Below are 16,173 nucleotides of genomic sequence, written 5' to 3'. Positions count from 1 at the left end.
CAAAGCAATCTAGAGTATTTACATGACTGTGATCTCTGAATAAAGCAGTTCAATTGCTCATTGCTATAGTGTTCCCTGGAGTTTTAATTTATCCGTTCATTGTTAGGAAGTATTCAACAGCAAAAAAAACGTTGAAACAATGACTTCTTTCCATGCTACAACAAACAAGTGATGCAGTCATTTCTGTGTCCAGTCATTGATGAACAGAATGTTGTTTCAAACATGTCTCATGTCCATTAAGTAGACCTTTATGTAAGCCTTTAATAGCATGTGCAGAACAGCTGGGACAGTGTAACCTTAATTTCCCACTGATTTTAGCTGTTGCTGAATGTCAGTTTGCTATGGGAAATTGACCATCATCCTATCTCCTTGAATCAAGCAATAGTTTTCACCCCATCAATAATGACTTCTTCTAATGACGATCGTTTATTGCATAGGAAACCCTTGCAAAACTAGGTACAAATCCACATCATTTCAGACACTTTGTTATTGCTGCTGACCTTTCAGAGCTAGCTGTCATTTTGTCTTGGAATTATGAAACACCTGTTTCAGCATCAGTGAGAACTCAAAAGCAGGCCATTCAGTTATCAGCTTTTAAATATGCTGTTAAGATTAAACAACCAAAAATAAATGCCAGAGTAGATTTTTTGTTCCTCCCACCAACATGTATCACCTTCAGGTACACACTTTCATGTATTCTTAAAGATTTGATAATCACAATTTCATTTTACTGAGCAGTGAGACTCACTTCCCATCATGGTCAATGTTAGGCAACAGACAATAGCACATGGCCCTGTACTACGCTGTGTTAAATACAATATGGTGAATGGCTTCCCACTCCATGGGTTTTTTCAAACTGAACTACATTGTACAATAGTCATCAATTGAAAATAAGGTTATTTCCTGGACTTTGTTCCTCCCCCTAAATTTCAGAATCCTGTGATTTATGATTTGCAAGCCTCCTGGTATTGCTGGAATGAAAGGTTCTGCTGATGTGCACGTGTAGTTTTTCATAGACAGCAAAAGGGATGATACTGTTCATGAGTATCAAGATTGATGGATCATCTTATTGTAAACACAGCAGAAACTAACTCTGAGAATAGCTGACCAGCCTACCATTAACAATACATGTCAATTTCACCAAATTGGAAGTGATTTGATTTGATTTATTTATTACCACGTGTACTTGTAAAATGTATTTGTTACAAATACAGAGAAAAATATTGCATAATGTCTCCAGCACCATCTTGAAACACAGAAAATAAACCAAGACATAGAATATAAAAGTAGGAAATAAAGTTAAAGTTCAACTTTCCAGTCCTTCTTGTCAAGTGCTTAGCCATGGACCTGGATCCAGGTACTTTCATCCTGGTGCTGAGACCAACACCATCACAAATCAATAGGCCAGTCTCGAGTCCCTTTGCCGTGCCACCGCCATTGTAACTGAGTCACCATTCTTCAGCGCCATGACTCACTTATTTTAAATTATCATTCTAAATGGTTTGAATGTATTTTGATTGCAACAATCCATTTAATAGTGATGATAGGTTTTTGAAAATTGGCCAACTTTAATGCCATTCAATTGATCTACATTTTTCAGTAGGAAAGCTGTATTAGATTAGATTAGATTCCCTACAGTGTGGAAATAGGCCCTTTGGTCCAACCAGTCCACACCGACCCTCCAAAGAGTAACTCACCCAGATCTATTTCCCTCTGACTAATGCACCTAACACTATGGGCAATTTAACATGGCCAATTCACCTTACCTGCACATCTTTGGACTGTGGGAGGAAACCGGAGCACCCAGAGGAAGCCCACGCAGACACGGGGAGAACATGCAAACTCCACACAGACAGTCACCCGAGGCTGGAATCGAACCTGGGATCCTGGTGCTGTGAGGCTGCAGTGCTAACCACTGTACTTTATAATATTTCTGTACTTGGGCAATAAAATTGAATAGGTGAAATAATGGAGATAGTTTGCACATTCAAAACTCCTTTAAAGGTATTTGAAGAGCTGACACCATTCCTCAAACATTAGCTGCACATCTTGGGAGTTATTGTATAATGTTCCCATCATTACCACTATGGCTTGGGCTGAGTTGTGCACTGGGTAGAGGTTACAATCCCAATTTTAGATTTTTAAGGTTGATTTGAAAATATCATCATGAGAAAGAAAGTTTGCAATGGTAGATCACCAATTTTGAAGCAACATCATGTGAGAAAGAATATTACGTTTGGATTTCTATAAAAATGTTCTAGAGGTACTGGAAACAAAAGTAGACTATGACTTCAGGAAGGTTGAATTTTTATTCAAGCATAACATTTGTTTTCATTGCTATATTAAATTTATAAATTACCAGTTGCAAGTTACGATGAAATAGTTGTCACGGTTTGTAATTTTTTTCAATAAATTATTTTGTGCAATTCTAGACCTCCTAAGAGTATCCCCAAAGAATTCAAAGAACTTCCTCCAGAACCAAGTCACGCACATAGTTTCTTGAGACCTGACAACATTCTGCACTCTATAAACGAGCCATCAATAACACAGCCTGAAAATGACATTGGGTGAGTTAATTCCAATAAGCTACTAAGATAGCTAGCTGGTTTGTGATTTGAAGAAAAATGCTTCAGCAGCAGTTTAGCAAATACAATTGTCCAATGTTAACTGATAATTTACTTTATTTTCTTTCAGGTTACCAAAGGGCAAGCAAAATGAGGTTTATGTTATTTATATATCCTTTCTTATTTTCTCAGAATTTTTTAAACATTGTCAGTAAAACATCACTGTTTTATTTTCTTCAGTTTCTGAATGGTACTTATTGAAAAGACTTGTAGATCATTTGTTTTAACATTTGCTCATAAACAAAAGCAATAGTTTTGAGTTTTATGTAAATAAATGCTTGCACTCCAATATTATTTTGTTTTGTTTTCTTCTCCAACAGGCAATCACACAAAAAAATGGTAGGTACATTACAAAGAAAAGTAACGCTTGAATGTTAGAAAGTGAATACAATGCATTTGCTAATATTTTGTTTTCTAAGATATCACAAAGATATTCATTATACAGTAATATAAAGATCTGCACAACATCATTACTAAAGATAAGAGGTTTAAAATTGTATTTTATGGTTTGTGTTGAAGAAGTGAAATTAAATTGTTTCAACTGATGCACAAAGGATATTTCACAAAGGTTTCAATTTAGTTCTAAGTTATTCCAAAACACAAGCTGATGAATACATGCCTGAGAAAAAAGTCGGAGCAAATTACTGCAGACATTGGATTCTGTACTGAAAACAAAAAATACTGGAGATCACAGTGTGTCAGGCAGCATCTATGGAGAGACAGCAAGCTAACATTTCGAGTCTGGATGACTCGTGGTTTGATTCTATAATCCAATCTTGTGGGGAAATCATAAGAACCCAGTGTATGATTTTCTGGATTTTTTTAAACAAATGGAGTGTTAGATCACAGAATTAATAGAACATAAGAACAAAAAAAAACAGAAATAGAAGTAGACCAAACAAACACAGAAAATGCTAGAAGACATAGCAAGTCTGACAGTATCTATGGAGAGAAATAAAGTTAAAGTTTCTTCAGAAATTCAAAGTTTGGGAGAAGATTTGTAGCTCGGGTGCTCGTTGTTGTGGTTCTGTTCACCGAGCTGGGAATTTGTCTTGCAAACGTTTCGTCCCCTGCGTAGGTGACATCCTCAGTGCTTGGGAGCCTCCTGTGAAGCGCTTCTGTGTTGTTTCCTCCGGCACTCATCCACAGACTCTATCAACAAACACATCGACCTGGACCCAATATACCGGCCACTACAGCGGACAGCTCGAACTGACAACCGGAAGCGGCAGAGACAGGCCATTATAAATGCTGGAGGAAACAGCACAGAAGCGCTTCACAGGAGGCTCCCAAGCACTGAGGATGTCACCTAGACAGGGGATGAAACGCTTGCAAGACAAATTTCTTCAGAAATAAATGAGGGAACCAAATGGAATGTTTCCACATTTGCTGGTAACACATAGTTAACTGGGAGTGTGAGTAATGAAGAGGATTCAAGAGGCTTCAGGGTAATTTAGACAAGTTGAGTGTGTGTGTAATTGCAAGGCAGATGCAGTATAACATTGATATGTGTGAAGTTGACCACTTTTGTAGGGAAAAGCTGAATGACAGTATAATGAAAATAGTGATGGATTGGGAAATATTGATGTACAAAAGGACAAGGACGTCTTAGTAGTGTGAACAGTTTTAGGCTCCTTACCTAACAAAAAGGATAATTTTTCCATGGAGAGAATGTAGCAAATATTTCCCAGACGCATACCTGGGATGTCAGGTTTGTCGTGTGAGGAATAATTGGGTTGTGTTCATTGGGGTTTAGAAGAATGAGAGGGGATCTCGTTGAAACATATACAATTCTGACAGTGTTCAACAGACTAGAAGCAGGGAAGATTTTTCCCCTGGACAGATAGTCCAGAATAAGCAGTCAGAGTCTCATGATACAGGGGAGACCATTTATGACAGAGGCGATGGGACATTTCTTCACTCTGATGGTGGTGAACCTGTGGAATTCTCTTCCACAATAGGCTGTGGAGGTAAAGCCACTGAGTGTATCTAAGAAAGAAATAGGTAGCTCAATGTTTCAGGAGGCATGGGGGGAGAGCACACGTATGGCATTGAGATAGAGGATCATGGGGAGAGAGCACATGTATGGCATTGAATAGAGGATCACGGGGAGAGAGCACATGTATGGCATTGAGTGGAGGATCATGGGGAGAGAGGACACGTATGGCATTGAGATAGAGGATCATGGAGAGAGAGCACATGTATGGCATTGAGATAGAGGATCATGGGGAGAGTGCACACGTATGGCATTGAGATAGAGGATCATGGAGAGAGAGCACATGTATGGCATTGAGATGGAGGATCATGGGGAGAGAGCACATGTATGGCATTGAATAGAGGATCACGGGGAGAGAGCACATGTATGGCATTGAGTGGAGGATCATGGGGAGAGAGGACACGTATGGCATTGAGATAGAGGATCATGGAGAGAGAGCACATGTATGGCATTAAGTGGAGGATCATGGGGAGAGAGCACACGTATGGGATTGAGATAGAGGATCATGGAGAGAGAGCACATGTATGGCATTGAGATGGAGGATCATGGGGAGGGAGCACATGTATAGCATTGAGATAGAGGATCATGGTCATGTTGAATGGTGGAATGGCTTAATGAGCCAAATGGTCTTATCCTGCACCTATATTCGATGTTTCTGTGTTCTTCAAATCTTATCACAAGTTCACACCAGACTTCCTAGCAACTGTTAAACTATACTATTGCAATGTTGTACATGATAGTGAAGCAATGGAGCAGGTGGCTCTGAGCTTTCCAGGGTCCAAACTCATAGGAGAACATTTATTCATGAGGCCTGAGGTCATTCTGCTATCACAACCAACCTGATAGATTCATCGCTGTATTCATCAATCCCTCCCCACGTTCTCCAGTTTCCAAGTAAGTGCACCTGCTTCACTTTTGTTCAGCCTGGTCAGATATGGCATACCTCTGCAGTAGATTGGACTTGAGTGCAGATGATTTGATCCAGAGGTAGGGACACCACTGCTGAGCCACATGATCCCTGTTCTTTACATTATTTACTGAAACATTGAGCTCAAACCAGTTCTCTTAAGACTGACTGCATTGTCAACCTGACCATCTCTTCTCAAAGTCTGTTTTCCACAGATTCAAACATTGTGTGTATTTCACGGTACTCCTTGAGCTGGTCATTCAAAATGGTGAGGGACAAACAGTGGGACATTTGGAAAAGTGTTGTCAGCAGATGAAACTACAAAAGCATCATTAGTAACAATATTCCGAAGCTCATGACATTGATAGAGCAGCTAGTCAGTGGAATATGCATCAGATTGAAGACTGGTGGGTGCTCATCGAGAAGACATCACTTCCAATTAAGCAGACACCAGTATTTTCATCTGTTTTATGAGATGATCTGAATGTAAGAGATAGATAGCTGAATGGCAAAGTCTTGCTATAGAAGGAGGCTCACCATTCGATTGCAATAGCTGGATAACAAAATCTGAAGATTTCTACACTGCCTTTTTGAGGATGAAGAGATGAGTGAGTCATCAGAAAGACTGCAGAGTATAGATTCACTCTTTCACAAGGACTGTATAAAGCTAGCAAAAAATCTTGTCAGAAATTCTTGTTTACGCTGGAGGAATAAGTCAGGCGTACTGGGACTGCATCTGGAACCACTGCAAAATATTCCAGACAGAATGATGAAATAAGCAGGCCTTTAGGATTACATCTGACAATGTGACTAGATCATTGGGCAAAGACAAATAATTTTCTGTGTTTTCATACAATAACAGAACATCATTCTCCTGCTTAAGTACAAACTACAAACTGTTCATGCCTTTGCAAAGTTTCCTGTTCCCTGTACTCTTCGGCAGGTTCAACAGATGTACCCTGTGTACTGCTAAGTTAAAGATCAATGTGACCACACCTTAAAGCAGAAAGTACTGGAACTTCCTTTATTTCGTTGGTATGTTGGGCTTCCTCATTAGCACTGCCTGCCATACAAAGGTGAGGAATTCTGTTCTCTCTGATCTGGAAGGGTTTCACAGGAATCTTGATAAATCAAAAACTGAAGAGTCGAATACCATCAGATCTACTTTTGGCTTACCCTTCCCCTATTCCCGCCAGATGCATCTGCTGGTTAAGAATCGTTGAATGAGAAAGAAGCTCATCCTCATCTCATCCAATTGAAGAGGGTTCATAAGGCTGATCAAATTATTGATCAAAAATATGTCATCCAATCTTCATGGCATGGAACTTCAGTGGGCAGAGAAAGCCAAGGGAAACCTTCGCGAAATATAGCCCAATCTTTTTTTAGATGGAAGCTCATGTTCCTAGAAAGGCCGAGGTAAAGCCTCATAAAATAGGACTGAATCATTATCTGGGCACAGCAATTCCTCACAGAATGAAATGGAGTCACCATCTCAATTTGGAATCTCTCCAACCTGGGCTGCAAGGTCAAGCAGCTACTTTCTATGCTACAAGCTAATACTGTCACTAGCCCGGTTAGATACTTCTCCTATAAATTCTCTAGTTTGTGGTTGTCCATATTTTACACTGTGCCTGAGGCTGTTAGCTCCTTATTCTTAAATGAGTTTCATCCATTCATGATGCATTGCTATACTTTTTTTTATATCTGTACACTGGCGATTAATAAATACAGGTCTTTCATGTAGTTGTTCTGTTCTTTACATGATTCTCTTGGTCTGATGTCTTCTCTCAGTCTCAGCTACTGACGTCAGTTATATCAACAACTACATCTTTGTTTGCATATTTCATTCTACTACAACCTTTGAAGAAGACTTAGATGGACACATACTTGACAACTCAAAAATAATTTGCTCATAAAAAAAATGATAAACAGGTTCCTTAGTAACTTCACCATTATATATTGGTTTTGTTTCAAAATGACCTTTCACTGGAAGGATTTGGTCTCCCAGAAATGGTCCACACTGTTGATGGTTGAACCTATACAGTGTGAAGCCAATTTAAACTGACAGGGATCATAGTAACAACCACTTCTGAATAGATTGAGAAAAGAATGAAAACTCTTGACTTTCAGTACAACTAACTAATAATCCTGGTCTACCTGATCCTTTTGGATTGTAGGGCAAATATTTTGTAGAGAATGTTGGTTTCATTTGGCCAAGAAGTATGTAAATTCCATGTCACCTGCTTTCTCACTCACTTGCTGAACTTTCCTGGAGGTGGTCTATGTATTATACTTTTAAAATACAACTTCACTTTTCAAACCTCCTGACAGTGGTCTGATTTGCCACAATGAAGGCATCATGTGCCTTCTGTTTGTCAATATTGTTGCCTATAATGCCAGCACTTCAAACTGGCAGTTCCCACCTTTTCCTCAATTTGGCAGCTTTCTTTGGGCCTAACTCACTGACAAACACAGACGGGGTCCTCCACTTTGCATAACATCACCACCTGGCATGATGCTGTGTGTTCAGCCTGTCTCATAATGCTTATTTAAATACCAGCCGATGCCTTGACTGCAATAATCTCACAAGATGGCAAAGGTGGAAGGGTAGGAAGTATTCGGTTTCCTGGGCCTGTCTGCTCCATCTCACATGACCAACCTATATTCTTTTTTTAATTTTATTTTCTTCATTTAACTTTCGAAACAAGTTCATCTTTTCCTCCTTCTGTGGCTGTGTTGGTGGAGAGAGGTTGTGTGGAGCTGTTGAGTAGTGAATCCAGTCCATTCCTCATGGTCATGGCAGTCACGAATTAAGCAATGGCTCCAGCATCAATGAATTAGACTCCGTGTTTTGGTGGCATCTGCAACAGCGACGGATTGAATGATCCCTCGGTCCTCAGGAGTTAACTTGGACAGTGTCTAGGGCCTCAGGAGTTGGGACAGTCTCCTGGTCTATGGCATCAGCTGGAGTATGGGTGGCGATGAGGCACCTTTGGCAGAGATAATGTTCTGGGTCCAGTCAGTGGTGCTGGGGGCTGCCTAATGCTTCCTCCTGGGTGTTGCAGCCTCAGGGACGGGTTGGCAGCTGCAGCATGTGGTGGCATCTGTAGCCACTTCGGAAATCACGTATTGAACAAACCTAGATTGCAGTTAAATCTATAATCAGTTAGAATGGGGATGCAGGTTTCAATTCATAAACATGTAAATCCCAGAACTTATTTCAAGTGACATTCCAATGCATTGTCTGAGCTGAGATGTCACCTTATTTATAAAACCTTAAGTTATCTCACTATAATGTGGCTTGAAAGAAGCTCTTGGATTTACATATTAATGAATTGAAACCTGCAGTCCATTCTAAGTGATTAAAGACTTAATAGCAGTCTAGATTTGTACAATACGTCGCATCAGTTGTATGACACTTTGATCTTTTACTGTAAATTCTGTGTCCTATGATCCTGCCCCATTCGCTACCTGACGAAGGAGCAGTGCTCCAAAAGCCAGTACTTCCAAATAAACCTGTTAGACTATAATTTGGTGTTGAATGCTTTTTTAACATAAAAGTTCAGAAGTTCTTCCTCATTTACCATACGTCATTGAAGGTCAATGCTTTTTTAAATTTGCATTTGCTTTTTGGTTTCGAAACAGAGAAAGTGTTGTAAATTGCTCCATCTAGTGGACCCCCAGAGAATTGAAAAGTATAGCAACTTTGCAGTAAATTACAAAGTATCTTGAATGAATATGTGTTCGGCTCCACTGCAAAACCCTCTTCGTCACTGCCTCTCGCTACCTTTGTCAATACTCACACGTTAATTATGCAACTGGTAGTTATGGAAGATAAGGGAAATTGCACAGGGGTAAAGAGGTAGACTGGGGAACATTTTACAGGGTAAGATTTTACAGATTGTTATCACAGAAAGTGGTTAGATTCTGTCCAATGGCAAAATAAGGTGCCGAATAAAGGCAAGGCATTTGCCAGGCAAGAAGAGAGCAGAATTTAAAAATAATCGTTTTCGTCAACGCACAGTTTAATGGCAGTAATTGACTACAAAGCAAGATGGACATTTAACGGAAGGAACCTTCCAGCTGCCCATTTCCTAACTGAAAAATTGTACTCGGATCTGGAGGAAACAGATGAATTTGAGAATCAATCTTTTTTTAAAAAAAGTTTATAAATTGCTCCTTTACTTCACACAACATGCAAAGCAGGTTGGAAGAATACCAATAAAACACTAAATACAGAAGTGTATAAACAAATTGAGAATGTTATATTCACAATTCCTCAGGTGTCTATTACTTTAAAACTACTTCTCCAGGTCCTGCGTTCCGAAGGTCACGTGACATCCTTCTCCCAGTGAACAAGCAACAATCGATACCGTTTAGACCCATTTCCAAAAGCCTGCCACCAGAAAGGTACATCTGAATATTTAGTCATGAACCTGTCTTGTCTCTAAGTTGTTTGGCGATCTAAGGTAGAGATTGGTATGTCTTGCCTTTGTTTCTCTGCTGTAAAACAGATGTCAAGCGTATCATTTTCAATTTTAAAGCAAAGCACGGTGGAATCCAGAAATATGAAGCAAACACAGAGAATGCTAGAGAAACTCGACAGGTTTGCAGAGAGATAAAAACAATGACTGCAGATGCTGGAAACCAGATTCTGGATTAGTGGTGCTGGAAGAGCACAGCAGTTCAGGCAGCATCCAAGTAGCACAGAGTTAATGTTTCAAGTCCAATATGACTCCTCTTCAAAACTGATCTAGTTCTAAACTGAACTACAAAAACAGGGATTTGTTTCAATTTCACATGAAGTATGAGGTAAGCTATGTGTCTGCTGTCTTCTATTTAGAGCTTATTGTGGGTTTGGAAGGTAGGTACTGCCTAAGGATCTTTGGTGAATTTCTGTAGTGCATCTTGTAGCTTCTTGAGTGTTGTTGGTGCTGCATCCACCCAGGCAAATGGGGAGAGTGCCATCACACTTCTGACTTGTGCCTTGTAGATGATGCATAGTCCTTGGGGAGTCAGGATCTATGTTACTCACCACAATATTACAAGCCTGTGACCTGCCCTTGTGCATTGTGTTTACATGGTGAGTCCAATTGAGTTTCCAGTCAGTGGTAACCCCACGGTGTTGGTCATGTGGGATTCAATGATGGTAACACTATTGAAATGTCAAGGGGTAGTGATTAGATTGCCTCTTTTTGGAGATGGTCATTGCCTGGTATTTAAGAAGATCAAATGTTACTTGGCACTTGTCCACCCAACCCTGGATATTGTCCGATCTTGTTGCATTTCAACATGGATTGCTTTAGTATCTGATGTGTTGTAAATTGTGCAATAGTGAACATTGAATAATCCTCTCATTTCAGGAGTCGACCTAGTGAACTGCACTTAGTCAGACACAGGAAATCTTTCCTCAGATTTGGACAGCAAAGCTCTATACAGAATCTGGAAGTTGTCTTACTTGTAAAAATTCTGCCAATAGCTTAATAGTGATTTTAGTAGCAAATTATGGTGTTGGCAATTTCAATTCATTTCTGATCCTTATTACAGAAATATCCACCACATAATTAAAGACAGTGCTGGATTTGTAGCAAACTTTCATAATGAGGCTCATAATTAATACTAATGATATAAAAGATCTCTCACTTTTTCCTTGTTCCTAACGTATGTTTCTTTTGTTCTAGCTCCCAACATCAAACATCACAGATACCAGGTACTTAACTGCATTTGTCAGTGATTAAATATTTACTGTTTATTGAATCCAATATAGGTTTCACAAATTACATTCAGTCTCAAGCCATATGGAACACATTTTGTATGGTTCTCTTTCTGATTATCAAGTAAAGATTAGACACAAATCCATTTCAAAAATATGAGAATTAGTTTTTAATTATATTAGATATAAATTAAAATTAAACTCATATTTATTACAAAAACTTTTATTTTTCTTCAGAAATGATATTCCAAGATCCATTCACAAGACGAAAACCTCAGGCTAGTCGTGATCTACAAAAACCCAAACTATTATCCAGTCCTGCTGCAAAGGTAGAGTAAAATATTTAAATTGATTTAGATTCAAATTTAGCAATAATTGGGAGTTGTTTATTTTTGTATCTGTATGATTTGTATCCTTACACCAGCTATTCCAGTATGTGTGTACAGAAGTAATACTACAGTCCAAATTTAAGAACTAAATCTATTTGTAAATGAAATTAATTGGTAGAAAGACAAGATGGGACACACTGAGGAGCAGGATCAAATGTCCTTCCCCTGGTGCACTTGGGAGTGGGGAGGCATTTAATCAGGTTGCACCTGACCACCTTCCTCTCTATTTAGATTAGATTAGATTAGATTACTTACAGTGTGGAAACAGGCCCTTCGGCCCAACAAGTCCACACCGCCCTGCCGAAGCGCAACCCACCCATACCCCTACATCTACCCCTTACCTAACACTACAGGCAATTTAGCATGGCCAATTCACCTGACCTGCACATCTTTGGACTGCGGGAGGAAACCGGAGCACCCGGAGGAAACCCACGCAGACACGGGGAGAACGTGCAAACTCCACACAGTCAGTCACCTGAGGCGGGAATTGAACCCAGGTCTCTGGCGCTGTGAGGCAGCAGTGCTAACCACTGTGCCACCGTGCCGCCCACCTCGATTAGGTCCGTAGTCAGAAGACCTTCTAGCCCTGCCACCATTGAGGCCCTTAACTGACCAATTAATGACTACACAGAGGGCCACAGTATTGCTCTGTTGGCCGGGCCTCAGCATGTGGTACATATGACAAATAAACCCTGTCATGCAGGCTTCCTGAGGCTGAAGTCCCCACTCAAAGCACTCTGTGTGATTGGGGTTGGTGGGTTGGTGAGACAGACCCATTCCCTTGTTGCTGCCTCGCCTAAACCCAGTCCTGTCCCACAAACATCCTCCTGTCATTACTCCGATGTGGCCTGGTTGTTGTTCTGCCGGAACCACCTGCTTTGCAGCATCACCATTCAAAGGATTTGCTGAACTTGAATGCATCAGAAACTCCCTGAGGGCTGGTCCTCAACTCCCAGGATCCTGATCCTAGCCTGAAATACCTGAGCAGCACTTATTACTGGCAGGCCTTTCTGGAGAGATACAAAGTGGGTGCCTTGCTGACTGGCATTGCTGGATCAAGAGCTTTCCTACATCTGATCCTGGTGGGTGAGGTTGCTTGGCAAGAGCATGATTTCGTCAGATCGCCTCTGCAGTGTGTACACAGAAATGTTTTCTTTCAATAAAAGACAAGCAATGGTTCCTTCAATGTTGGGAGAATAAATACAGTAAGTGTTTGGTGATGACATATATGGAGTAAGAGTGCTTCATCTATCCGTGCTATTCCAGCAAAACATAAGTACAGAAACAGTAACTCACCTCAACTCTTTGTTCATAGCATCCCAGTAACAGTCACTGTAAAATGTCCCCTGTTACATTGTGCGTGTGATCATAGGACAAGCAGGGTGGTGAACTTCAACCTTCCCAGGGAAATGCCACTCCAATGTTTCTTATGAAGATTCAGAAATCAAGAGTGACTACTGGAATGAAACATTCAGGTCTGAGGTTCCACTGCAACCAAACCCAAACTCACATTGTGGTGTTCAAGAAAGTAGAGGAAATAATCAATTTATAACTAACTTATCTAGTTAGTCACATCAGCAGTGCTGTTCAGTGGAATAAATCATTCAAAAAGAGAACAGTCAGACATGAGGACACCATCAGCATGACTCAGTGTATTCAGACTTGCACAGCATGTAACCTACTCAGGGATGGTATGTGACCTCACAGTGCCAGGGAACGGGTTCAATTCCAGCCCAGGTGACTGTGTGAAATTTGCTTGTTCACCCTATGTCTGCGTGAGTTTTTTCAAGATGCACTGGTTTCCTCTCACGGTCCAAAGATGTGCAGATTAGGTGGATTGGTTGTGCTACATTGCCCCATAGTGTTCATAGACAGGTGGAGTAACCATAGTTAATATGAAATGATAGGGTCTGAATGGGATGTTCTTCTGGGTGGACTTGATGGGCCAAATAGCCTTTTTCCACACTTTAGGAATTGAATGGACTGCTTAATGCCAGTGTCAGACCGAGAGTATGGTTTGGTTGTCTTTAGAGCTCTGATATAGTGGTAGTGTCCCTACCTGTGAACCAGGTGGCCTGGATTCATAATCCCACCTACTCCAAAGGTATCTCTGAACAGGTTGATGTGGAACATTTGGTTGGTAATAAAGTACATGCTGGGATGAACTGCAGGTGAATTTGATCTCAAATTTTCTTCTTTATATGGTATTAGAAAGCTTTTTTCAACTGGAACAGATACAAGCAGCTTGATAATATACTTCTTTGTTCTCAATCATTTGAAATGTTATACCTTGTTGCTTAACAGATTGCTCATCATTTACATTCTGAACATTTTGCAGGATTTAGAAGGACAGATATGGTACTTTGGTGCCTGTGACCGTTATAAAATAGAGGAGGCTTTAAGATTACACAATAAGGTAATCAATTCTCATTTACAAAATAATTCCAATGAAATTATTTTGCTACAAGCATCTGATATGTTACATTCATACTGAAATCAAATATCTTTCCAGTCTAAAGATATTTTCAGAAACTATCAAAGTTCTCACGTGCTTACCCAATGGAATGTTCTGTTTACATTTTCTTAGAAAGTTATTCCATTCTGAAAATTATTTCTAGATGCTAATATTCATGGAGAGTTTGCTATATAGTTAGTCGTAGGCGTAGAGATTTGCATGCTTTATTTCTGATTCAGTGACAGTTTGTTTTCTCTTCACTTAGAATGGCACTTTCCTGGTGAGAGATAGTTCTAAAGGATACCCTGATAAGCCATACGTGTTGGTGGTATATTACAGATTTAAAGTTTACAGCATTCAGATACGATATCTAGAGGACACTAATCAGTATGCTTTGGGCAGTGGGCTCAGAGGACATGACGTAAGTTGTATACTATTTCATTGCTCCAGACTTACGTAGAATATAAACAAAACAATTTTTCTGCCTTTGGTGGACAAAATTAATATTTTTGTGAGTTTTTGAAGTTAGAAATTAAACACACCTTGCCAATTAAGATAAACGTTAATTTTACATTCAGGTGCACACTCCCATCTGAAACATAATGCTGAAATATCTACATTTTGATTTGATTTGTGAGATAGCATGGATCTCAGATGGGCAATATAAAGGAAAATTACTTTCATAAAGGACTTAAGTTTGTAATTATGTAAAGAACTAAAGCATTTTGTTCCAATTATTTCTAGAATAATTAATTTCTTTAGAGGATATTTTCTTCAGTCAATAATCAGGCAATTGGGCAACAATTAAAAAAAATTGAGTAGATGAAAGCAAAACACTTAGGTGATGCTAGCCCATTAAATGCCAATTGCACACATGACAAGGAAGAAATGGGTCTTCCCTGAGGTCAAGCTCCTAGAGTTGAAAACACAGGGTGCTGCTTTCCAATCAGTTCTTCAGTGTCCAAAAGATGTTTGATAAGGTACCACACACAAAGAAGATAACAGCCCATGATGTTGGATATATATTGTCATGAATAGAGGATTGGCGAACTAATAGAAGGTTGAAAGTTGGATTAAAGGGGTCTTTCTCACGATGGAAACCTGTAAGTGGTGGAGTGCCATAGCGATCAGTGTTGGGGCCACAATTATTTACAATATATATTAATGACTTGGATGAGGAAAATGAATGTTGTTATGAAGTCAAAAGAGTGCATAGTCACTTTAAGAGAGAGGGGGGCTTTTCTGAGCTAAGAGATTGTCTGTGTCTGTGTCTGTGTCTGTGTCTGTGACTAGCTGACAAGTGCACAGAGTGCTGCAAGTTGATAATATATAACCATTAGCTTGGGGTTGTGTTTTGATGGTAAGGCAACTGGATTTGAATTTAACCAACGAATTTAATTTTGGAAATGGTCCACTATTCAAAGGTACCTGTTTGAGGGACCCAGCATGAACAAGGGTAGAGCTACTGACAGACATTCTCATCTCCTCTTCATCCCCACATTTAATTTGGTATCTCCAGGATACCAAAAACCAATTGAATTCGAATTTGACAACATCAAACCAATGAATCTTGGTAAAAGGGAGGGCATTTTGAAAATTAGTCAGAGCTAACTGCCTATTGAACATCAAATAGAGGAAGGCACCCTCTGTTAAAGGCACCAAAGAATTTTATACAAAGACTCTGGCAGTGAAACAAAAAACATAGAAGATGGCCCAGGGAGAAAACAGCAGATTTGGAAGACCAGAAGGAAGACAGCATAAGAGACTGTGTGAACTTTGATTTAATTTAGTTAATTTAGTGTTTAGTAATTAAGTTATTGGAGTAGCATTTTAATAGAGATGGGGTCAGAGAGTGATTAATTAAGAAAAAGGGGTTTGTTAACAGGTTTTTGTTCAGTGTTCACTGTTAGAGTTAGGAAAATAAATTGAATATTTTTCTTTAAACAGTGGAAATCTTTCACTCACTCACACTTGTAGCAGATTATGAGGCGAGGCGAGCTTTTCTGGTGCTGGTTTTAATTAGCAGAGGGGTTCGACCGCCACATCATCATATTGTATTTTCGCCAAATTTGTGGATGTCACAAAAAAA

General features: G+C 39.7%; 2 protein-coding genes across 2 annotated transcripts in view; one reads left to right on the top strand and one right to left on the bottom strand.

Moving 5' to 3' along the window:
* LOC140460210 (uncharacterized) overlaps positions 1–16,173 on the bottom strand; it is a 151,696-nt gene that overhangs the window by 63,981 nt on the left and 71,542 nt on the right. The window lies entirely within an intron of this gene.
* LOC140460372 (cytokine-dependent hematopoietic cell linker-like) overlaps positions 1–16,173 on the top strand; it is a 122,935-nt gene that overhangs the window by 93,516 nt on the left and 13,246 nt on the right. Inside the window, exons 11-18 of the mRNA XM_072554911.1 lie at positions 2,433–2,567; positions 2,695–2,719; positions 2,945–2,963; positions 9,841–9,937; positions 11,209–11,237; positions 11,478–11,569; positions 13,968–14,045; positions 14,350–14,505. Coding sequence (XP_072411012.1) covers positions 2,433–2,567; positions 2,695–2,719; positions 2,945–2,963; positions 9,841–9,937; positions 11,209–11,237; positions 11,478–11,569; positions 13,968–14,045; positions 14,350–14,505 — 631 coding nt within the window. The remainder of the gene's footprint in view (positions 1–2,432; positions 2,568–2,694; positions 2,720–2,944; positions 2,964–9,840; positions 9,938–11,208; positions 11,238–11,477; positions 11,570–13,967; positions 14,046–14,349; positions 14,506–16,173) is intronic.

The sequence above is a fragment of the Chiloscyllium punctatum genome, chromosome 1, assembly GCF_047496795.1.
Source record: "Chiloscyllium punctatum isolate Juve2018m chromosome 1, sChiPun1.3, whole genome shotgun sequence".
Taxonomy (NCBI): domain Eukaryota; kingdom Metazoa; phylum Chordata; class Chondrichthyes; order Orectolobiformes; family Hemiscylliidae; genus Chiloscyllium; species Chiloscyllium punctatum.
Note: the sequence above shows the minus strand (reverse complement) of the source record. Positions and strands in the feature narration are given on the sequence as shown.